Source organism: Chiroxiphia lanceolata, chromosome 2, assembly GCF_009829145.1.
Source record: "Chiroxiphia lanceolata isolate bChiLan1 chromosome 2, bChiLan1.pri, whole genome shotgun sequence".
NCBI classification, from domain to species: Eukaryota; Metazoa; Chordata; class Aves; order Passeriformes; family Pipridae; genus Chiroxiphia; species Chiroxiphia lanceolata.
Window position 1 is genome coordinate 114489653 of NC_045638.1, and position 24814 is coordinate 114514466.

Consider the following 24814-nt stretch of genomic DNA (forward strand, 5'->3'; position numbering starts at 1 on the left):
GGGATGGAGCAGACCAGCTTTTGGAACAGCTTTTGGCAACAGCCAACTGCTGAATAAGCGCTGTGAGACCATATAACCTCTTGACAAGAAAACCCTGAAGGTGTTTCTGAGGACTCTGCATCTTCTCACTCCTCATGCTGCCCATGTTCTACTTCAAAATCTGGTTAGTTTTCAGCTGCCCGGCTCCCTGAGCAGCCCAGCCCATGCAGCAGCACTGGCACATCGGGAATGGCAATGAATGGGGAAAGTAGTGAGGGCATGGCAGTGTCAGGGCTGACCTCAGCTTGGATAAAATGCAGTTAAACCATACCCTGCTCTATCCCAGGATGAGCTGGCAGCCCAGTTATCCCTGCTGGCTTCTGGCCCAAGCGTGGCCATGCTTACTGCAAAGGCTGGAAGCAGAACCAGAGGCAGCAATCCCAATCACTGGGAGCACTGTGATGCTTCTACTGTATTTGTTCATGCTGCAGTGACTCACTTGAGAGGGCCTCTGCTCCTCTTTCTGGCTGGAAGGGACACGCTGACCCCACTACACACACAGCAACTCCAAACTGAGAGGGTGACCGTGCAGCACAGCTGCAAGAGCAGGACAGCCCTGTATCCAGCACCAAAGGTTCTTCCCAGAAGTCCCTATTTGCTTTTGGACTGGGACCCTTGGTGTGTTTGTAAAGCTCCCATTCCTACAAGCTCATGGTCTACACCAGGATTAAACCAACAGTAACAAAACCACTTTGGAAAGTGTTTTACCTTTTTTGAAAGCTAGGCCTGTCTCCTTGACGCCGTTCACGTAGAGCCGACGAATCCCTTCTTCTTCCACGGAGGACAGAGAGAAACCTGGGAAGATACCCAGACAGCTGGTGAGGAAAAGCCTGTCCTAACAACCAGAGACACTACAGAGCAGGCTGTGCTTCCCTGCAGCGAGCAGTCGGGAATCCCTCCCTTCCCCTTTCCCTTAAATCTTTGTAGACATTACGGGAAAGTCAAACAATGAAAGCGGCTTGAACAAAAAACCTGAACTGAATTTCTGAGTTTATATATAAATCAACTAGAGCTTCATTTGAGGATACCACAGCTGTAAAACATTGGAACATACTTCCAATTCTGTCACCACAGAAGGTCTCTTCAGGAAGTTTTGGTGTCTGCAGACAAAAGCTGCACAGAGCTGTGGTTTGGGACACACACCGACAGCAGCTGGGAATGGGAGAGCTCTGGCTGATGTGCCACCCTGAACTCAGACAAGGCACACCACCTCCTGCTAAAGCACAGGGCTGACTTCTACTTTTTCAGATTCCTGGGCTGCACAAGTTGGTAAAAATGCTACTTTCTCTTTTCCCCTTTATTTTCAGCTGCTTATGGCACAAGCTGTTTTTTGCCAAGTCTCAGCTCAGTGCACATTTTGTGCTACACAAAGAGACCCACAGAACAGCCTTATAGTGGAAGTACTGACATAGCCTTAATTTAAACAGAGCAAATGGTACTGTTACGTTTTGTTTGGGTAACTTTCCTGCCATTTGTGTGTGACACTGTAAGATAGCAACGTGTAAAGGAAATACAAGGAGCCTGGTTAAATATGGGTTGTTTATTTACTGTTGAGAGTTATCTAAAGCAGAACATTTGCCTTTCTGAAACTTCACTGCTCCCTGAATGAGTGCAGGCAACCATTTGCTCTTGTTCTGACTAGAAAAACATTTACAAACCTCTGGGGGGAGTCTCTTGTTTGACATGGAATCAGCCACCAGCCAAGAGGTGCAGATGTACTGGGAGCCTATTCTGACCTTAGGATTCCCTTCAAGTTGATCCTTATGGCTGAGAGTTATTTTTTTATCCATGATATAAAAAAAAAAGGGAAGAAGAAAAGAGGGGGAAGAACGTGGCAGCCTAGAAGTGAGAAGCATATGGCCTTCCATGAATTACTGAGCTACTTGGAACCTGCATGTGAGCTCCTCAGGCTGAATCAAATGAAATTTGTGAAGCTCACTCAACACTCCAGCTTTGGCAGAAAGAAAACCCCTCAACTAAAAGAGCAGCTGTAAAATATAGTAGTTAATGGCTGTCATCACCACAAAGCCTACCTGGAAAACCCTTATCCAGAAGCATAGCAGAGCATGCCCAAGACAGCAGTTTGAGTCAGCTCAAATGATCAGTTCCTAATACCACTACCCTTCTGCAACTGAAATGCTGGTGTGGAGCCAAACACCACACAGTTAAAACCAGGCTGAGCTGCAGCTCACTGGGGCTTAACTGTGAGAAGATCAGATTGCCCAAGCAGTCCCAAGCTCCACCTCTCCTATGGGGAAAGGCTGAGGGAGTTGGGATTGTTCAGCCTGGAGAAAGAGAAGGTGACCTAACTGCAGCCTTCAAGGACCTGAAGGGAGTCCACAAGAAAGATGGAAAGAGACTATTTCCAAGAGCCTGGAGAGACAGGACAAGGGGGAATGGCTTCAAACTGACAGAGAGCAGGTTTAGACTGGATATTAGGAAGAAATTCTTCCCTCTGAGGGTGGTGAGGCCCTGGCACAGGTTGCCCAGAGAAGCTGTGGCTGCCCTACCCCTGGAATGTTCGAGGCCAGGTTGGACAGGGCTTGGAGCAACCTGGGATAGTGGAAGGTGCCCCTGCCCTTGGTAGGGGGTGGGACTGGCTAAGCTTTGAAGGACCCTTCCAACCCAAACCATTCTGTGATTCTATGATTCCTCTGTGATCAGACCTCTGCCTCCTTCAATCCATCAGGTTTAAATGCACATGTAATTGCTTCTTAATTCATCTCCCAGTCCTACCCATAAATCCTGAGCAGTTATTCCTGGCAGAAAGGGTGTAAGGAGCAATTAAACATGTTGTGCTCAGCTTTAAGGGATGAGAGATGGGCAAGGATAAACTGTTTTATTTCCACAGTTGTGGCAATGGCTGGGTCTGAAACAGAATTTGCAGCAGCAGCACGTCTGTCTCATAGCAGTGCCAGTGCTTTTGCTACCACCCAGATGAGAAACACCTCAGCCAAGTGTGTGTGTGTGTGTGTATATATGTGTGTGCAGTTTGTATATACACACGTATAGTAGGAATGCAGAGTTTCCATCTGGCTCAGTTCCACAGGGGCTCCACACAAACACGTGTCCTGGCATTGCAGGGGAGGAAGGGCAGGAGTGGGTGGAAGCAACAGCGATTGCATAAGCTGGCATTCCTGCCAAAAACATTATTATCAAACTGTGCATGGACTCTGAAACACAGGTGGGAAGAGATGGGTGGTGACCCAGACAGAGCCTTCTCTTCACTGCAAAGTTTTGATGACAAGAGAACAAAAGTCTGCAGCTCTGAGTGCTCGTGGCCTCACTGAACCAGCACAATACCTGAACAAATCCGCCTCCAGATAATCCCCTCAGCCCCCTGTGAGAACCAGCTGCTGATAAACATGCCAGCACCTTCCTGGGACTTAGAGGAGCTGGAAACCACTGGTTCTTACTGCTGGTGCACCCTGATTTCTACCTGTACAGTCTTGGTAAAGAGGGAAAAAGTACCAGCCAAAGAGGCAATAACATACATGCCCAGGCATCAGCAACAGCATCCCACTGAGAGATCCAACACTGGCAAGGTCCAAAACACTCCACACTGGTGGGAGTAGAAACACTACCAAACATTCCCAGGTGGGCTTGCCCTGAGATGTGGTGTTGGAACAAGATGACCTTTAAGGTCCCTTCCAACCCAAACCGTTCCAGGATTGCATGATTTCAGCACCAGCTTGTCACTGTATGTACACACAGCACTGCTTCTACGAGGAACAGACTACAGAAATTCCTCTGCCATTTAGAGGCAAAGTAAGTTTTGCTATTTTCTTCCAGTGAGAGAAAATCCAGGTTTTTAGGGTGCTTTTAGCATTCCCTCCCCGCAGAGTCAGAGCCACTGCACAGCCACGTCCCACATCTCACAGGGCTGATCCCATTTCACAGGACATGACAGTGCATTTCACGGTCTTTCCCATTTATCACTTGGAAAAAAAAAAGAAGAAAAAGAAATAAACAGGAAATGCTACAACACCCCCAACACTCACAGTGCTTTCAGGCACAACATAATTATCAAACCTGGGGGCCATCCCTTCACTGGTTAATACTTTTTTCTTAGGCCTTCAATATTCAAGCCACAGTCAGAGCCACTGCTTTGTAGCAGAGCTCAGTGTTCAACTGGCCTGCAGCTGCATAATAAGCAGTTTGGGGACTCAGAATTATTCTAGTCATTAAAACAGAGTATTTAGATAAACAGCAAAAAGATGTAGATTGGCTTCCTGCAGGGTAGGCTGCAGAGATAACTTTAAAACACACCCCAGAACCGTAATTGCCAGACCAAAGGGCAAACTCACCAGGCTGGAGGTCTGTAACCTGAAATACTTGAAAGCTAAAAGGAGTATGAACAACCTACATAAAGATGAGAGATTTTGCTGAAATTACACAGGGAGGACTTCCCCTGCTTTATGTCTTGTGCACAGATTGGTTGGATGTGTCAGGCGCTCCAGGCGTCCACGGGACATCCTTGAGGGCTGGGGCCAGGCTCCCCCAGCCTCGGGAATGTTGGGGTGAGGCAGGAACCCACCTTGACACGTGGGGAAAGAGGTGGAAAGCCTGTCTTGGGACAGCCACAGACCTCGAGATGCCTCCCACCCACAGAGACACTCCCAGCAATGTCCTTGTCATGATGCTGGGTGGAAGGAGTGAGGGGGTGGGAAAGGTGGAAGGAGTGAGGGAGTGGGAAAGGTGGAAGGAGTGAAAGGGTGGAAAAGGCGAAAGGAGTGAGGGAGTGGAAAAAGTGGAAGGAGTGAGGGGGTGGAAAAAGTGGAAGGAGTAAGGGGGTGGAAAAAGTGGAAGGAGTGAGGGGGTGGGAAAAGTGGAAGGAGTGAGGGGGTGGGAAAGGCCGAAGGAGTGAAGGGGTGGGAAGGGCAGAAGAAGTGAAGGGGTGGGAAAAGTGGAAGGAGTGAGGGGGTGGGAAAGGTGAAAGAAATGAAGGGGTGGGAAAGGCAGAAGGAGTGAAGGGGTAGGAAAGGTAGAAGGAGTAAGAAGGTGGGAAGGGTGGAAGGGTGGAAGGAGTGAAGGGGTGGAAAAGGCGGAAGGAGTGAGGGGGTGGAAAAGGCGGAAGGAGTAAGAAGGTGGGAAGGGGGAAGGAGTGAGGGGATGGAAAAGGTGGAAGAAGTGAAGGGGTGGAAAAGGTGGAAGGAGTAAAGGGATGAAAAAGTGGAAGGGTGAGGAGGTGGGAAGGGTGGCAGGAATGAGGGGGTGGGAAGCCCTCCACTCTGCTGGCACTGCTCGAAGCCCCAGCGCCAAGCCCACAGCAGGGCCCCCCTGAAGGCACTCCCGTGAGAGGTGGCAGCTGGCAGAGGATGCTGTTTGCCACCTACACCTTCTGTGGGTGGTGTTCTGGAGAAACTACAAGAACAAGCAAACATTTGTCCTTTCTGCCACCATAGCTCTCGTCGGAGAGCTGCACATCCTCCAGCTCCAGCACCGGGAAAAGCCGCGCTCGACGCACCACGAATAAAACTGCCCTGCTCCGGGACAGGTGGATGCTTTCTGTGCAGGCTCAGGAATCAGATGTGCTCTTCCTTCTGTGCTCAGCAGACCTTTCAGGTGTATCAGTGAATAGCACTGGAACTGACTTGGGAGAAAAAGAAAAACGAGCCAAGGAGAAACTCACCATAAATATCAGAGGATGCATCAGACTTCTCGATTTGAATGTGCTGTGTGATTTTCTGACAGATTTCTATCTCTTTGTACAGCTGAACAGAAGAAAAACAAAAAAACACACACAAAAGTATGTTACTGTGGGAGGACACATCAATTGAAATCGTTTGGAACAGCTTTTTAGTTTTTAATTACAGATGGAAAAAAGGCCCCGTGGTCATTATTTATCAGTTTTTCTCCACCTGTGTGAGGTGCATCAGTAGCATCACTAAGCTTTGCTGTTAGAACACAGCTAAAGAAAGGGAAGCAGTGTTTTACTACCATCATCATAACAGCAAGGGTACATCTAATTCTCTCAGTCAGTAACATTTTGAGTGCAATTTCCCAATTTATGGGTAGTGATAATTTAATATTTTTCTGTTATTTTAATGAAGACATTGCAGGAATTCAATTATGAAAGAGTATTAAACTCACAAGGAGGGATTTTGTTTCTTAAATACATTTCCTCATTGTCAGAGGACAATTTACTATGTCTTAGCATGACATTTCACCTTTAACACCTCAGTGTTTATTTGTAACCAAACAAAGCCCCCAAGTCTTTGAAATGGTCATTAACATCCTTCCTGGGAGCCCAGCACAAATTCACACTTAGGTAAGAGCCCAGAAGCAGAAGCCCCTCCACCCAGGTGCAGTTCCCTCTTGCCTTTCAGCACTTAGGTACCAAACCACCCCTTTGTCTTCAGAGAAAACCATACCCCAGGTGAATGAGAGCCCACAGGTGAATATTAATTCTGCTTCCACGCTGCTGTTGAGTGTGGAAAAAAGCAATTCACAATAATTAACATTTTGAAACCAAGTGACATCAGTGCTTGGACTGAAGTATGTAAACCATTCCTTTAAAAAGAAGAGGAACCTAAGTTTCCCTAATAAAAATACAATTTTATTTTATTTCCTTCTTCTATCAGCACTTACACATCTGTTCAGCTGCAAAAATCAGGTGTTACAGAACAGCTCGTGGAAGTAACTCCAACTTTCTCATGAAATAAGCACACACATACAAATGTGTGTTGCTTTAATATTAGTACATTAAACATAATCCTGCAGCACTCATCTATCAGCACTTACACAGTCCCAATGACTGATTTTGGGGTTAATTTCATTTTACCAGAACAAACAATAAGTGGTAACTATGTCAATCCTACATCCTCTGAACATAAGACAAGTCACCAAAGTCCTCCCAGGCAAGGAAAGCTAAAATCTGTCTCCTCTGAGTTTTAATTTTTCTCAACTCTATTTCACTTCTCCGTCTTAGCACTCCACTAGCACTTTCTCACACTTTTTTTTTTTGTTGCTGTTGTTGACAGTGTTAATGGAAAATCCCAGAATTCCTTTGCTAAATGAACAAAAGCCCCCATAACCAGCAAAGTTTTACTTTTTTATAAGTAAAACAGCCACCAGTGAAAAGGACTTTAAAAAGCTTTACAGCATGCATGTGTAAAAATCACAGTTAAAGCATGACACTAATCCTGTTTGGTCTTTTTTTTTAATCTCTCATGGCAAAATTCCTTTGAAGTCTGCTTTTGAGATGAATGAGATGAAAACAGCCAACTGAAGCAATTAAGAAAGTATATTCTCACACATAACTCCTGAGCTTTTTAACCTCCATGTTTACCTTCCCATTAAGAAAAATAAAACAAAAAAAAAGAACACCAAAAACCCACCAAATCAAAAAAAACCAACTTGTGTAATTTCACCCTCTTTAAAAATCAAATGACTGTGACAAGTGCTCAGGCCTCAACACTGTGTCTTTAAAACCCCCATGGACAATATGAGCAACAGGAAAAGACAACCTTGAGGGAAGTTAAGCTTAAATGTAACATTAAAGTGACTTTCACACATTACCTGTGGCTGTTCCTCCTCTCTCTCCCCCACACAGACACATAACAGCACAAACATAAGCTAAACACCAAGGCAAGATGAAATGTTTGCAGAGATTACTGTAGGCCAATTTGCTATGGTCTGCAAAGCACCATAATTGCAAGCTAAAAAGCATAACTCTGTGTTACACAATGCCAGATAAACACTAATTAACAGCGTCCTATCAAGTGCCATTTAATTTTGCCCAGTGGGTTGCATTACCAGTTCATAGATCTCCTCCTCTGGCTTTGGTACATAGAACTGGAGCTGGTTCTCCACGAGGAATTTCAGCCGCAGGTAGTGAGCAGAGACATCCAGCTGGTGGGTCTGCAAGAGACAGGGAACAGGCTTCAGAGGGGAAAAAAAATGCCTTAATCACCTTCCCAGAGAGTGGCCTGACCCTCACAGGCACAAAACTGCCCCAGCACCACCTTCCACCACGACCTGAATAAGACCCTGGACCTCCTCTTCTTCCCCATGAATGAGCATCCATTCATTTATTTCCCAACTGAGCAGGGTGTTGAGGGCACTCTGAGCAGCCCCTGCTGACCTGGCAGTTCTGCTCCCTCCCAGGGTACTCCAGAAATAATCAGAAGCCTCAGAGTACACCTTTGAATAAAAGCAAACTGTAAAAGGATATTTCAAATCACAAGGAGGTAAATAAATGTTCTGCTAACAGAGAAAAATGTAGCAGGAAAGCTGTTTTCTGTTTGGTTTGGGTTTTTTAGTGTCTTTATAATATAGTGTGTAAGTCATGGCTGGGCTTCGCGAACGAAGATTTGGGAAGGCTTTATCCACACTTGTTACAGGCACGTTGGTGACTTATGAGGCCAATACGTGACAGACATATCCGGTTGCAAAAGGCACAACAAAAAGACTCCTTAGATGGTGTATTCCGCAAGACACGGTTCTTCCTGCGTTGCCTTTTCTCCTCGAGAGTGATCCTGCGTGTGTTCTCAAAGGCTTCCACAGCGTTATAGATGGTGTGTCTCCAGGCCTCCCGATTTGAGGCCAGAGTGGACCAATTATGGTGATCAATATGGCCAAGGCTGAGATGTTGTTTCAGGGAGTCCTTGAATCTTTTCTTCGGGGCTCCTCTCTTGCGGCAGCCAGTGGCAAGTTCACCATAGAGCAGGATCTTAGGGAGGCGGTGGTCCTTCATCCTTGAGACGTGCCCTGCCCATCGCAGCTGTGTTCTCATCAGCATGGCCTCTACACTTGTGACTGCTGCTTGCTCAAGAACAGATGTATTGGTCACATAATCTGACCAGTGGATGTTTAAGATTGTACGGAGGCAGCGCTGATGGAAGCGTTCTAGGAGACGCAGGTGGTGGCGGTAGATGACCCATGATTCGGAACCATACAAGAGAGTAGACAGCACTATGGCTTTGTAAACACTGATCTTTGTGCTTTTCTTCAAGTGTTTATTACGCCATACTCTTTTGTGGAGTTTTCCGAAAGCACTGTATGCCTTTGCCAACCTGTTGTCTATCTCCCCGTCAATCTTACCATCCGAGGAGATGAGGCTACCTAGGTAATTAAACTGCTGGACTGATTTGAGCTCTGATTCGCCAATGGTGATATGGGGATGATGGAAGACTTCCTGAGGTGCAGGTTGATGGAGAACTTCTGTCTTCTTTAGGCTGACTTCCAGCCCAAAGAGCTCAGCAGCATCTGCAAAGCAGGATGTTAAACGCTGCAGAGCTGCTTCTGTGTGGGCAACAAGGGCGGTGTCATCAGCATATAGTAGCTCCCGGACAAGATGGTTTAGGGTCTTGGTGTGGGCCTTCAGACGCCTTAGATTGAACAGGCTTCCATCAGTACGATATCGAATGTAGATACCGTCCTGATCATCGAGGTCTGCTGTGGCCCTTTGGAGCATCATGCTAAAGAAGATGGTGAATAGGGTAGGAGCGAGAACGCAGCCTTGTTTCACACCATTCTTAATTAAAAAGGGCTCAGAAAGTGTGTTGCCATACCTGACTTGGCCGTGCTGATCCTCATGAAGTGAGATGATCATTTTAAGGAACTTGGGGGGACAACCTAAACGTTCCAAAATCTGCCACAGACCTTTTCTGCTCACAGTATCAAAAGCCTTGGTGAGGTCAACAAAGGTTACATAAAGACCTTTGTTCTGTTCCCTACATTTCTCTTGCAGTTGTCTGAGAACAAATATCATGTCTGTGGTGCTTCTGTTGGCTCTGAAACCACACTGACTTTCAGGTAGGATCCCTTCTGCTATAGTGGGTATTAGTCTGTTCAAGAGTATTCTTGCCAGGATTTTGCCAGCAATGGAGAGCAGAGTAATACCACGGTAGTTTGAGCAGTCAGATTTAATACCTTTCTTCTTATACAAAGTGATGATGACAGCATCACGAAGGTCTGATGGTAGTTCACCGAGCTCCCAGCAGCGCACCACAAACTCGTGAAATTTGGTGTGGAGGGCAAGGCCCCCATGTTTCCAGACTTCAGGTGGAATTCCATCAACCCCGGCTGCCTTGCCGATTTTTACCTGCTGTATGGCCTTGAGGGTTTCTCCTAAAGTGGGGGCTGTATCCAATTCATACTTTACTGGTTGTTGTGTGATGGACTGAATTGCTGAGTCTTGGACCACACGGTTGGTACTGAAAAGAGTTTGAAAGTGTTCAGACCATCGATTCAGAATGGGGGTTTTATCTGTTAGAAGCGTTTGGCCATCAGCACTGAGTAGAGGGCTTTGCACCTGGTATGTGGGCCCATATGCTGTCTTCAAGGCTTCATAGAAACCTTTGTGATCACCCATATCTGCGCATAATTGAGTTTTTACAGCTAGATCGATCCACCACTTGTTCTGGATGTCACGGCGTTTCTGTTGGAGCCTGCTGCATGCGAGACGAAAGGCTGTTTTTCTTGCGTGACAGGATGGCAGTGCAAGGTGTGCTTGGTGGGCGGTTCTCTTCTTCCTCAACAAGTCCTGGATTTCTTGGTTGTTTTCGTCAAACCAGTCCTTGTTCTTCTTGAGGGAGAACCCTAAGGATTCTTCGGAGGATTGCAGAATGCTGTTTTTAATATGCTGCCAGGTAGTTTCAGGAGAGGAATCTGCAGAAACTGTGGAACGGTTTTCGAGCCTAGTTTGAAGGTTTGCCTGGAATCTCTCTCTTACTGTGGCTGATTGGAGATTGTTAACTTGGAGTTTTCTCCTTGTGATGTTGCCCATTTTGGGTTTGAATTTAAGATTGAAGCTGAGTTTGCAGCGCACAAGCCGATGGTCTGTCTGGCATTCTGCACTGGGCATCACGCGGGTATGGAGGACATCGCGAACATCTCTCCGTCGCACCAGGACATAATCGATGAGATGCCAATGCTTAGATCTGGGGTGCATCCAGGTTGTCTTCAGACTATCTTTCTGCTGAAAGATAGCATTAGTGATGGTGAGCTGTTGCTCTGCACAGAATTCTAGCAGGAGTCGACCATTATCGTTGCAGTTACCAACACCATGTTTGCCTAATATTCCTTTCCAGGCATCAAAATTCTTACCTACTCTGGCGTTGAAATCACCAAGGATAATGATCTTATCATCTGCGGGTACTTTTTGGGTAAGGTGGCGCAGGTCAGCATAAAATTTGTCCTTTTCGGCAGGGTCAGCTTGGAGAGTTGGGGCATATATACTAAAGAGGACGACGTGTTGGTTGTTGTGGAGTGGAAGAGTGTGTAAGTAGGATGTGGCAGATTTCAAGCAAGGTTAATTAAAAAAAAAAAAAAAAAAAAAAAAAAAAAAAAACACAGAAAATCTGCATGTCCTCTAAATTCAAACCAGCCCAGGAAACACTGGCTTTATAAGGCTAAAAGAAGCCAAGAGTTGCATCCTGGATTACATCCCAGTGGAAACAGGTCACACCATTTTAATGAATTAGTTATAATTAGCTGAGGATAGAGCATTTGGTCTGGGAGATGTTAATGACCTTTTCTCAGCATGATTAATAAGCTTGATTTAAGCAGAGGTTAATGCAGTGTGTAATCAAAACACATTAGAATTATGATAAACACAAAGGATGTCATTCAGAAGTTACTTTCAAAGTTCATAAAACTGTTGGCTACACCTAATGAGAAACCCCAAAGTGATTCACCCATACAGGAGGCAAATTCTCCTCACTGTCACTTCTGAAATCCCATTATTAAATGCTTTTATACATCAGCCTTCTCATTTTATAGCAAGAAACTGCCAACCTTTCCCAGGTTGTGCTAACAACAATGGCTCATCTGAAAATTCATGCAAGAACTTCATTATTGCCTGTTTATCATGTTTTTTTAAAGCCTGGATTATCCAGTGCAAGCCAAGATGATGATACACCAGCACTCAGCTGAGTGATCACAGGTGATGAGTAATGTACTCCAAGGGGCCTGTGGAAAAGATCCCAGAGTGACCCTTCAGCACACAGAGGATGGTGAATGCTTTGGAAAGTCTAGATTAGCCCAGGAATAAAAACAGCTACCAATACTAATAATTAAAAAAAAAAAACCCAAACCAGACCTATTGCTGCACTCTACAGTGCTACATTCAAGTATTTCCTATTCAAAAATCAAATTATCTTTGTATGAAATCAAGTATCTGAAATGAAATAACCTCCATAATCCAGACAAATTACTAGTTAATTAAATAAAGAATCTGAAATCTATCAAGGGCCAAAAGAAAAACAGCTGAATGTAGGAGACCCTTACTCTCTCTCCTTTTTTCTTTTTTTTTTCTTTCTGGAAAGGATTTTGAGTGCTTTGTTCATTGATTAATGCTGTTTTCACTAGTTTCCTCTCTTCCTGACACATGTACAAACACCCCAGAAATTAAAAGGAAGCAGAATTGGCTTTAAGGGTTCAGAAATGGCACAGAGGAGTCTTAGATTCCTTTCTGATCAGCTTAGATATAAACTGAGGAGTGCCTTGCACACCATTTAAAAACATACAGAACAGACATAAACCTGCACACCCACATCTGGGGGGAGAAGTCTCTGTTAAGTCTCTCTGAAAGTCCATGAAATGCTTCAGCCATTTACAGCAACATCAGCGGAGAAAAAAATGCTCTGTGGAAAAACCATAGTAGCAGAGAAAGGAGCCAGGCAACCTGGCAGCTCCTGCTGCCACCACAGGGCATCTTCTCGGGGTCTCCTGTGCCAAAGCTCTTGTACATTTGCTGCATTTCACAGAATCAGGGAATCACAGACTGATCTGGGTTGGGAGAGACCTTAAAAATCATCTTGTTCCATTCCCCTGCCGTGGGCAGGGACACCTTCCACTATCCCAGATTGCTCCAGGCCCTGTCCAACCTGGCCTTGGACACTTCCAGGGATCGGGCAGCCACAGCTTCTCTGGGCCAGCACCTCACCACCCTCAGAGGGAAGAATTTCTTCCCAATATCCCATCTATCCCTGCCCTCTGTCAGTTTGAAGACATTCCCTCTTGTCCTGTCACTCCAGGCCCTTCTGAATAGTCTCTCTCCACCGGTTTTGTTGGCTCCCTTCAGGTCCTGGAAGGCCATAGTCAGGTCACCCCAAAGTTTCTCTTCTCCAGGCTGAATAATCCCAACTCTCCCAGCCTTTCCTCCCAGCAGAGCTGCTCCATCCCTCTGATCATCTTGGTACCTCCCCTGGACTCTCTCCAGCAGCTCCATGTCCTTGCTGTGCTGTTCCCCAGGGCTGGAGGCAGCTCTGCAGGGGGGGTCTCACCTGAGGGGGCAGAGGGGCAGAATCCTCCCCTTCCCTGCTGCCCATGCTGTGGGGATGAGCCCATCAGGCCAGGCTGGTCAGGCAGAGCTGTGCCAACCCCTCCATGGCACTGAGCAAAGCCCAGGGTGGGCAGAGACCCCCACCCACAGTCGGGTATGTGCGTCACGTCCAACAGCGACTCTGAACGTCCTTCCCTTGCAGAGGAGACCCAAAGGGATGCTTTCCAGCCTGCCCCAGGCTGGCAGAAATCACCACCTGCTGTAGAGGGACAGGAATTTAACCAGTCTGGAGCCTCCAGGCACTGGGCACAGGCCAGGAGCTGCCTTAGCTCAGCCACCCCAGGCAGAGCACAGCATCTGCTAGAGAGGCCATGGGATAAAACACATATTTTGAGCCACCCATTTCTTCCAAGAAACGCCATCAGTTGAGGTGGATGCCATCAATGCACTACACTGCAATCCCACCCAAGTCAGGAATGAAAACCATCACCGTTAAAGCTGTGATGGTGCAGCCCATGGGTCACCCTGTTTAGTTAATTGACATCCCCACAGCTGCCCCAAGGCTTTGTCTACCTCAGAATTTGACATTAAAGTGCTTCAAATCGGGGCACGATTTTCTGCTGAAGTGAAAGGAAAAGGTCCCTGTAAGTGGACACAGCCAAACCATTAACCCACTTTTTTGTTGCTAGGAACTGCATCCATATGTGGGAAGGTGGGAGTAAAAACAGGGCAGCTTTAATGATATGAATATCCTTTTGAGACCACCCAAAATACCTTTTAGCAGTCCAAATAAGCTGCTTGGTTTATTTATTTCTCTCCTAATAACTCTGGCTATGTCTGGACTAAATTAAGCAGCAAACCCAATTTAAAACACAACCCCACAGCTTAACCAAGGTGCTCTTGCATAAGAATTTCCAGCCAGGGGTTTGATCAGATTCAAAAGGATCAAGTGCCGTCATGGGCTGGCACACAAAGCCCAACTGCTCCCCCATTTGGGGTCCTTTCTAGTCAAAGAGAGGGACAGAAATGTTCTTTCAGCATCACAGAAACACAACAGCCATCCCACTCTGGCTTTACATTCCAGCCCAAGCTTTTCCAGCAGGAAAACACCAGCTCAAAATCAAAGTAAGCCCACAGAGCAGCAGGCTCAAGTAACTTCTCAAGAGACTTTGAGCACAAATCCAGAGACCTTGGGGGAATCTGCTTCTTACCCCTCACGCAGGTCTACTGGAACATGTAAACTGTGAGGGAAAAAAACCCCTTTCTTGCCTCTCAACTTTTTATGCAGTCAAAGGACTAAATGTCATGTAGTCTTCTGCTCCTGGGTTTTGGTGTTATTATCTCTGTACTGGTTTTTGCTGTTATTATCTCCATACTGGCTCTGCCTAAATCCATACACAGTGTGTGAGTTTCCACTCAATTTTAAGACATACTTTTATGCAAATGTTAGTAATACATATACACACTTTCACACTGTATTATCACAGAATCACAGGATGCTTAAGGTTGGGAGGGACCAACTATTTCCTGTCATCCATAGAAAAGCAATTTAACTCATATACACTGACTTTCCCTGCCTGCCAAGTGATGCTATTAGTTAAATCTTAGGAGAAATCTCTTGAGGTACCACTCTAAAATATGCTTTAAACACTCCTTCCACCAATCCTGAAATCATGAAAGTGTCACAAAGCATCCTCCAAAGCCTAACTCGCTGTACAATAACAAGCAGCAATGTTAGCATAAGAACACATTTTCTACAATGACTTGAGTGCATTTAATGTTCTCCAACAGAATAATCAAGCTCAGTTTAACAGCACAGATAGATTTAACCACATCCACAAACATGAAGAGGTTTATATGAAATGTAGAGCTTGAAATGTTTACTGTACCAGAACTTGACTGGTTCTCAGATGGCAGATGGCAAACTGATGTGAAATGATGTGGATCAGATATTAAAGGGGAAAAAATGAGCTGAATGCAAGAGACAGAAGAAAGAGATTGATTATTAAATGCTACAGAAAAGAAGGCATCCATCAGTTTTCCAGGCTGAAAACTCTTACAGAAAGGAAAGAAACAGATAACAGTTCTTCAAAAACACTCACCCACCTCCCCTTCTTCTTATACACCCCCCACCCACCACAACAAACACACAGTGAGATACCAGATCCTCAGCAGGCACCTGCTGGAAGGAGTGGAGCTACACCAGCTTACTCCAGCTGAGGATCTGCTCCCCCCGAGTTAATCACTCTTACCCAAGGGAAAACATAAATCCTAAAAATAAATCATTACTAACAATGTGTCATCCAGCTTCCCTGTTATGTCTCTCTCCAAAAATGTCATCTTTTCCTGAACACAAAACAGAGCTTTCACAAACTCTTGAACAGCACACCTGGCAGAGAGATGAGCGCACTGTGTAATTACTGGAAACAAACGCCTTTCTCTCACCTTCCCTCTCTTTGGAAGCACATGCAACATGTTCTAAAAGCTCTCAAAGTTAAGTTTTCAATAGTAATAAATATTTTCTTTTCTTTTGCTGTTGTTGCTGTACAAAGCAGCCTCACTTTTCAGAGCAGCACGTGAGACGAGTCGGGTCTCGCTCCCAGGCAGAGCAGAAAACACACATTATGTAGCTGCCAGAGCTGAAAGCCTGTATTTAATTTGTCAAAGTTTCCAACTCTTTAGAGATGTAACTCTTTTTAATGGCCAAATGTCTCTGATACTTCATCTGGCAGAGAAATCCAGGTGGTTTTTCTTCCCCCCCCCCCCCCGACTCAAAAGCAGATAAAAGCCTTCCTCTCTCCCCTCCCGCCACCCACACGAGGCAAGTCTGACTGCAGTGCAGGCAGCAAACACAGGCCCCTTCTCCTACTCCTGGTGCTGCTGCTTTCCCCAGTGCCAGCCAGAGGGGAAGGAAGGGGGAATGGCACGTGGGAACAGGCCACCCTGGCACCTGGGAAGGGGTGAGATCACCTCACTCGCCTGGCAGAGGAGGGAACGGGCCATGGGAGGGGTGGCAGGGGTGGGGACACCAGGGCGGCCAGGTGGCTGCACTGCCATGGTGTGGGGTGTCCAGCAGGCTGGGAGCCAGGGTGTTGGGGGTCCCACACACAGCTTGGTCTCCACTGGAGAGGTGAGTGGCCCCTGACAGGCAGCAGCCAGGGTGTGCAGGCACTCAGAGGCTCTTGCACAGCAGTCTGAGTGGGAAAGGCAAAACCAAGCCTGCCTGTCCCTGCACCCATGCCAAGCTCAGCTCCAGCTGCAGGAAATTCTCTGCTGCGGTCCCAGCACGGCCATTTCAGTATAATTCATGTTCTTCATCCAACACAGAACTGATCTCCCAACACAGAACAGTGCTGAAGCTCCACAGAAAGGGCTCAGGGTCACAGGTATCTCACCCCACTCCAGGACACACTGGCAGCCTTTACCTTGCAGATCATCTCCAGCACGTCCCTCGTGGTGTCCCCAGGACGGATGACGGTCAGGGCAGGCTGGTTGTTGGGCAGGCAGAACCATGAGGGTGTGAAGTACTCGTGAACCCAAATGTCACAGTCGGGGTTGTGCTGATGGACACTGCTCAGTGCCACTTCTTTCTCCCTCTAAATTACAGACAAAGTCAATGATGACTCTCCCAGCCAAACGCAACTTCCTCTTCATCAGTAACAAGTGTGAGGAGGAGCATTATGTGCTGTATCAAAGAGCCCTCTCAGAGAGAAGATGTTTTGTTCATAAGCCCAGGTTGAAGGCTTGTCTGGGCAGGAACCTGCAGTTTTCCCTGAGCAGAAGAAAGTGTGCCTTCCCGTGCCACCCACACAGCTACACTGGTGCAATGTGCTTTTCCTGGGATTTCACCCTATGGCTGCTGGGAATGCTAGGAATGCAACAAAAAATAATAGGGATAAAAACATATTTAAATTGAAAACTGAAATGCACTGTGTTTCTGGGTAAACCAATCCGAGGCCAACAAAACTGTTGTAGGTACTGCAGTTCCTATACCTGGAAATGGCAAAATAGCAAGTCTTAGCATTTATTTTGAATTTACTGCCTTTTATACACCTGAGTTGCACTCCAAGCTATAAATCCCTGGAAAGCGATAGGAGCTACAGAATCCCTGTTTACTGCAAGTGGGCTCATGTGGCTAAACCCAATATCCACTACATGAAGCATGTGCCTCAGCACTGTGTTAAGGTTGTTTTACAGCTGACTTTCTCTGGGGAAAGAGAAAGTAGCTGCAACTGGGGCTGCAAATGCAGGAAGTCATGGAAGCAAATGCAGAAGCTCAGGGAAGCACTAAACAGAGAAAACCCTGTGCTTCATAGTTGTACCAACCCTTAATTATGAAAACCCCATATGGCCACCAAAAGGAGCCATTTTCCAGAGTCAGAGACATCCAGGTCCTCCTGTGGGCAGGCATTTCCCTGGCTAACAGACCTCGGGGTCTGGTACCTCCAGCTGCCCTTTTGGTCGTGGGCAACCAGCTCAAACCCTCCCAGAGAAGCTCCAAGCCCTCCAGAGCACAGAGGGTCCTCTCCTCTCTCATCCCAGAGTCAATCCCTGCATGGAGAGTGGCTGCAAAGGAGGCAGCTGGAGAGCTGGGGTTACCTTGCCATCCGGGACTGTGTCATCAAAGATCCCTTCCAGGGATTTCTTTACTGAGTCGACTCCTTCACCAAACACCTGAGGGGAAAGAGTGAATGTGCTTTGAAACACAAACGTGACTCCCCGTCTGCAGCACAGGCTAAGGGGAGAACAGTCTGTCTGACACCTCACAGAGAAATCAAACTGAAAAACACAGACACTCATCTCCAAACACAGTGAAGGAAAACAGCAGCTTGATAAAAGAGAAGGGGAGGTGAAAGACAAGCTGGTGATGGGGCACCGTGCTGGAAGATTAGAGCCCATTTCTGCTTAGGTCTGTCTCTGACTTCCTTGGTGAAGCTGGACTGATTTTATCTCCTGTTGTGCTTGGTTTCCCCACCTGTAAAGTGTGGGAATGAACACTTTCCCACTTCTGCTAAGGATGAGAAATCAGAAGGGCTCTGCTTCTGGCTGGCTTTGTAATATCCCAGCTGCCAAAATGTACTTAGCAAACATCCAAGCACCACAAGTCAGTGTAACCCTTCTCTAATGAAATAAGAGCTGGTAACCCAGCACGAGCCACAGAGCCAAAATCAACAGGACTCCATGCAGGAGGAACGCCTGAACAGGAATATTTATGGGCTCCACCCCAAATCAGCACAGGACTCCATCAGATGGGCAAGCAGGGTTCTTACTGCAGTAGAAGCTTGTAATTAAAACTGAAAAGTTAAGTTTTACAGCTCCACATCAGCACCACTTGAGGATCAAGTTGCTGGTTTGGCTGTTAACTATTCCATGGCTAAAACAAAGCAGAGCCATGCAGGATGGGAGACGGTCTGTTCCCCTCAGGGATTTACAGTTTGCTCCTTCCAATGGGCAACACTTTGCAGGATGCAAAGGAAATGTGTGCAGGCACTGCATTTAGACATTCTGCCACTTCCCCAGAACTTTACATTTTCTACAACTCTCTCAAGTATGACTTTCCTTTAACCTGGAACAGAACCTTTCCATGCCTGTGCTTAGTGAGGAGCGAGGGGGGCAGGGGTGGGGGAGGCAGCGTGAAGAATGCAATTATCCCCCCGAAAGGAGAAACAAAAGGGTGAGATGGGGGCGGTGCAGGAAACAGGCTTGCACACACAGCATGGGCAGAATCTTAGTTCAGGACAAGGGGCTGTGTTTGATTTGGGGCAAGTAAATACAAAGCAACAGGGATGCTGCAGCATCAGAACAAGGAATTGGGAACGCACTCATGGGAATCATCTGCTGCATTCCAGATAAAACCCTGAGCTTCTGCTCAGCCACTAAATATTAGGTGAACTTTTAATGTCTGGCTGAAAACAAGCTCAACAATTCCGCAGCATCAATCCTCTGCTGAGCAAAACAAACACCCACTGCTGCCTTAACAAACGGCAGAAGAAATCACAGGGAACAGAACATGTGTCCCGAGCCTCTCTCCCCACAAAAACTGAGAGAAAAGAAAGAAGAGCAGAGCCTACATTTCCTGCAATTAGATGAGGTATGGCTCTCAAAAATTGAAAGCTATAATTAGGGATGTTTGGGAAGAATAACAGGGAAGCACCTTCCTACCACACATGTTTTCTAGAGAAAGATCTGGGCAGTGACTGGGTGGAAACATTGCAACTTTTGCTTTTTTTATAAATCTGAGGCAAAACAAGGGCTGTCCCTACTAAATGTAAAGCTTTTTGTCACTTTAGGAAGTTTTCACCCAACTCAGCTACATTTAAAGTATTGTACAAACTCATACTTTTAAATTAAAAATAACCAAACAAGTCTGCATTATTATTTCCCTTTCAAAGTTGCACCTGTTTTACACATGAAGCTTTGTTGCTCCTGAGATTAGGGACAGCACCTCCAGCAAAAGCAGAGGCAGTAGAAATGCAACAACAGGAGAAACACAACCAAATCAGCTAAAGAAAGGGCAAACTCCAAACCTTTGACAGGAGCTGCTCTACACTGATCTGCAATTACAGTCCCGATTTCTGAAGAGGATGAGGAATGAGATGACTATGCATCGTGAAAGATTAACCAGGCAAGGCTAAGGCTGGGTGTGGAAGTGCTTGATGCAAGTAACTCTGCGAGCTGCATTCTGCACACTAACAAACAACCTTGAAAATATCAGTATCACAGGCTTCCCCACCCTTACCTGATTAATGCTTGGCCTCCCTTGCTTTTTCTTCGAGGTAGTATCCAGCCCCCAAAGAGAAGAAAACCTGCTTCTCCGTTTGCTGGCAGATCTGGACATGGCCTGTGTCCTTCTCCTCACTCCCGACTCCCCTGTGCGAGCCGCCACCTGTCAATGCCACATGCTTTTAAAATCAGAGGTTACAGCATCCTACCTCTGCCAAACAGTAGAATCTGGTTGGAAAAAAAAGGTAAATCCTATGGCAAAAGAGTGTATTCACTCCAGGCACAGTGGTGATGCTGCCAGGCCACTGCCTTCTCCTTGCAGTTTAACTCATATCTCCCAACGTCAAACATCAAAAACTGACATGGACAGTACACCCCCACCCCATTTTTTGGCATTTAATCTGAGACATTTTAAAGCAGCCTAATCATCGCAGAGCAAAGCCTCAGCACCAGTGAAGGGGTTTGGGTTTTCGTTTGTGGGTGTTTTTTTTTCTTTTGTTCTTTTTTCTTTTCCTGACAACGTTTAAAGCTGGACACGTGAAATCTGAGATATCCAAACTTATCTGTTGCTTCCCAAAAACTCAGTCTTCCTCTCTGCTCTTTCCTGTGGAAACACTCTAGGCATCCTGGAACTGACTCATAAATGCAGCAAGGCCAGATAAAAGCTTGCAAGGAGGTCGTGCATTTAACAACCTGCACTTCCTTAAAAGACAGTGACATCTGAAGGAGTGAGCAAAACACAGGAAGGGACAAAATGACCCTTTCAATCAGAGCCATGTTAACTGCTGGAGTGCTTCAAAAATGGCCAGCGGCAACCCCTTTGGAGCAAAAAGACATTTGCCTTTGCTGAGCCCAACTCCCTGAGGGGTGGTGAGGAAACTCTGGTGGGAATCAGTGTGACATCAGTCAGAAGGGAAGTGTTTGGGCCCAAGTTGAAGCAGATTTCCCACCTGGAGGTGGCCTCAGGAGAGGGAGCTCCTCTCCTGCCAAAAAGGGAGTGGTAGGGGATGGCAGGTGTGAATGTGAGGCAAGGCAAAGCCAGCCAGCCAGACAGACCCGCCCTGCCAACTCCACCATAGCTTCCTGGAACACCTTAGGACTGGGTTCCCACAGCCGAAACCGGCACAATGGGACTGTCAACGTTTGGCAGCCCCAGAGGGAACACCCAAATCTCAGCAATGCCCCGAGCTACGGAGCTGAGGGTGCAGCAGATCCAAGGCCCCATCCAAAGCCAGGAAGGACAGAAGGCTGGCTGGTGTATCCAGGGAACTGTGTGAGGAATGGTGGTTCTCCTTGGGAAACTTGAAGAAATCAAGCGAAAGAACTTAAACACTACGGCAGGTGTCTCCATTTCCACAGCCTGGACTTGTGAGACCTTCCCTAGCTGGACCTGGGATATCTGTGCACAGACACCCGGGATAACTTGGCACATCCTCGAGTACAGTCCTCAGGAGAGTTAGGGATGCCACACTACCACCATGCAGCACCCACTCAAGTCACAGAACCACAGACTGGTTTGGGTTGGAAGGGACCTTACAGATCATCCAGTTCCACCCCCTGCCACGGGCAGGGACACCCTTCCACTATCCCACATTGCTCCAAGCCCATCCAACCTGGCCTTGAACACTTCCAGGGATGAGGCAGCCACAGCTTCTCTGGGCAAATTCCCTTCCTGAAGTTTCAATTAGGGCTCACAGCAGCAGAGGAGCACGGAGTTAAATTTCTCCATGTTATTGAGGGCAAAGGAGGACACAAGAGTTTGCTGAGAGGAGAAGAAAACACGTGTCTTTTCCAGCACAACATACTCAAAACATAATTTTTTTTCCCTTGGCTCTCAAGAGACAGCAGCATGAAGAGGCAGACTGTTTTTCAGGCTAACGCTCAGTGCTTTGCTAGATGTAAAAAAAATAAGCATATATGCTAATTACAGCCCGCCACTTAAAAAATATAATAAATCCACCAGCAATTAGCAGGATGATGACGCTAATCTTTTCATAGAGGAGAGAATAAAAACACCCCTGCCTGAATTACAGCTCTGGATTCAATTGAAGGGTACAGCTGACAGCTACAAGACAACAGTGGAGCTCAGCTATTTCTGTGAACCTCCAGGAGTCCAAGCCGAAACTGCAAGAACTTGATTTAAATTCATTAGAACCCCAGTACTTTGCAATGCATTTCCCTGTACTTTCATGAGCTGGGTTGTTACAGCATTTAAGTTTAAGCAACCACCATTTGCCACACTGTGAGCAGGAGGGAACGACATTACCCCTCCTTTGTGGACCATCAGGTGTTGATCAGCAGAGACCGGATATTAGACTAATTGGTCAGTAGTTTCAGCCATATGGCACAAAGTGAGCCATGCCCAAGAAGGTCTAAGCCAACACATGCTGAGGGCCTAAGAAGGGCTCCCATTGACTTCATGGGACTTTTGGATCAAGCCCATGTATATGGACATTAACCGGAAAATCTGTTTATAGTGCAGGTCTGGACATCCAGAATCCCAACCTTAGGAGAAACATGGTTGTTCCGCTTCCACAAGGCCATGGCCTGCAAGCATCTACTTTTTAACTGACATCCAGGAACACAGACCCCTTTCAGGGAGCAGAATATCCTGCACCCTGAGGTGAGGGCTCACCCCTCACTGCTGCTGGTCGACGTGACCTCCGCGCCGTGCAGGGTGGCAGAGGTGAGCCCTGCCCTCTGTCCACACTCACCAGTGCATGGAAGGACGAGACTGAGAAGATCCCGAGGCGGCCCATGGCAACCTTGGTGGGGCGGCTGGCGAAAGCCAGAAGCCTTTTGGGGTTGGGGAGCTCCCCTCCCTGGAGACTCGCCAGGTAACAGCGGTACCGGAACAGGTCCATCTGGAACTGCTCCAGATTCTGCTCCCAAACGAAGATCTGTGGAAGGGGAAGATCGAGGAGCGATGAGTGTGAAAAGAGAAGGGGAGAGGAGGGAGAAGAGGGTGGTGAATGCCTTGAAAAAAATTATGCTCTTTCCAGTACACCTTTTTTCACCAATGCTGGTCTCACCCAAGAAACCCTGATTCCTCATTTTTCCCACATCACCCCACTCTTCCAACCCCTCAAAGGATACAAATAATAAGAGTTTTCATTAGATGGAAAACAACTCTTTTTACATTCATGGTAGAAGCCTTCTCCTGGGACAACTGCTCCTTTGATACAATGCTAATTAATAGGATTAAAATTTCATTTTTAATTTTCCTTGTATTCCAGGATTCTCTTTTCAGCAGTCCCTTAAGAGGCTTCTTTCATGCATCAAGAGCATCTGAGAAACAAGAAGACCAAACCCTACCAAACTCCATACACAGAGCATCCCAAATCAGCAGCAGCAGCATTGCTGTGAGCACCAACAGAGTGCCAAGCACTGGGGATAATTAATCTGATCAGTGGAAGAGCACTGCAGTCAGCCCATGGAAGGATTTATCTAAGTTATTCAAACAGCTGATAGGAAACAGTTTCAAAGCACCCAGAAAAACTCAGTTACATAGAGAGGCTGTGACTGACAGCCTTTGAGTGTCAAAGGCTGAGCCTTTGAGTGGAGCCCTTTCAACAGAGACAAGCATCTTCCCCCCTTTTCCCCCTCCATCCCCCCTTCTCATGGGCTTCCAGGGGGTACAAAATCTCTTCAGCTTAGCCCTGGCCACTTCCCATGCTTTGCATTACAGGCACATTTGGCAGCTCTGGTAAAAGAGCTACAGATGAGTGAGGCAGGAGCCATATGTTTAGTTTCCTAAAATAAGGTGCTGCTCGAGGCTCCCTGCTCCTGAAATCCAGCTACGTTGTCCACTTGGAAGTCAGAGGGAGCAGGGCCCAAGGGGAAGGCAGGGCTGCAGCCACGAGGTCAAGGCAGGCCCTTGTGACCAGGGATGGCTTCTTCACCCCATGTGCCAGCCAAGGAACCAGCCTCTGGCACACCTTAAACAACAGCAGCAACATTTGTGAGCAGCTGTTCCCTAAGGAATTCTGCTGCCATGACCTTCACTCTCCACCTGCTATCCACATCCCGTGGGTGGAGGCCAGGAGAAGACAGCCCATGCTGTACCTCAGTGCACACTGCTTGGAGAAATGGTGCAACTAAGGCAGCCAGCCCATCTCTCCTGCAAACACACCCCACCTGCTTCAGGCACAGCAGGGCAGGACAGAGCTACCAGTGATCCCAGGGAGGCCTTAAACACTTGCTGGGGACTTAATTCCACGTGAGCAAGAGAGATTACTTGATCCAGGATGGTCTTCTTCTTCTTGGAGTCTGTGACAGAGGACAGCTGCATTTCACCCATTTTCTTCATCTTCTCATCCATGTCGATCTTCTGCTCCAGCTTTTTTATCTCAGTCTTGAGGAGCTTCACGGTGTCCTCCTTGTGGTGCTGCCGCGCCACCGCGGTCGCGCAGGCCGAGTGGATCGCCGTGATCCAGTTCTCCAGCTCCGTCTGGCTGCAGGTCTGAGGAGAGCAAAATAGGGGGAAAAGAAGTCAGGATCCTCTTTAAAATCAATTGGAGATTAACAAATGCAATTCCAAGGAGTTTCCTCTCCCTTTGATCTCAAGATTCAAAGCCTTAAATCCACTTATTTCTGTGGCAGTAATAAACGCCCCCTCATCCTTAAGGAGGCCATTTTTAACTCGGCACCAGGCCCTCAGCACTTGGAATTACACCTATATCTGTGCCTTGCAGCTTCCCAGTGAGGTCTCAGGAATCGCCTTCCTTGTTCAATGCCATGCTGCCATGATTTGTAGCTCAGCATTTAATGATGTTTTCTAAACTCCCAGTTCCTTAATGCAGTGAATGCACCGGCCTCTGT

At 46.9% G+C, this 24814-nt stretch overlaps 1 protein-coding gene across 1 annotated transcript in view; it reads right to left on the reverse strand.

The window, feature by feature from the left end:
- TIAM1 (TIAM Rac1 associated GEF 1) overlaps positions 1 to 24814 on the reverse strand; it is a 136226-nt gene that overhangs the window by 36467 nt on the left and 74945 nt on the right. Inside the window, 8 exon segments of the mRNA XM_032679472.1 lie at positions 748 to 834; positions 5672 to 5753; positions 7798 to 7902; positions 16696 to 16866; positions 17870 to 17944; positions 20010 to 20156; positions 22708 to 22893; positions 24231 to 24455. Coding sequence (XP_032535363.1) covers positions 748 to 834; positions 5672 to 5753; positions 7798 to 7902; positions 16696 to 16866; positions 17870 to 17944; positions 20010 to 20156; positions 22708 to 22893; positions 24231 to 24455 — 1078 coding nt within the window.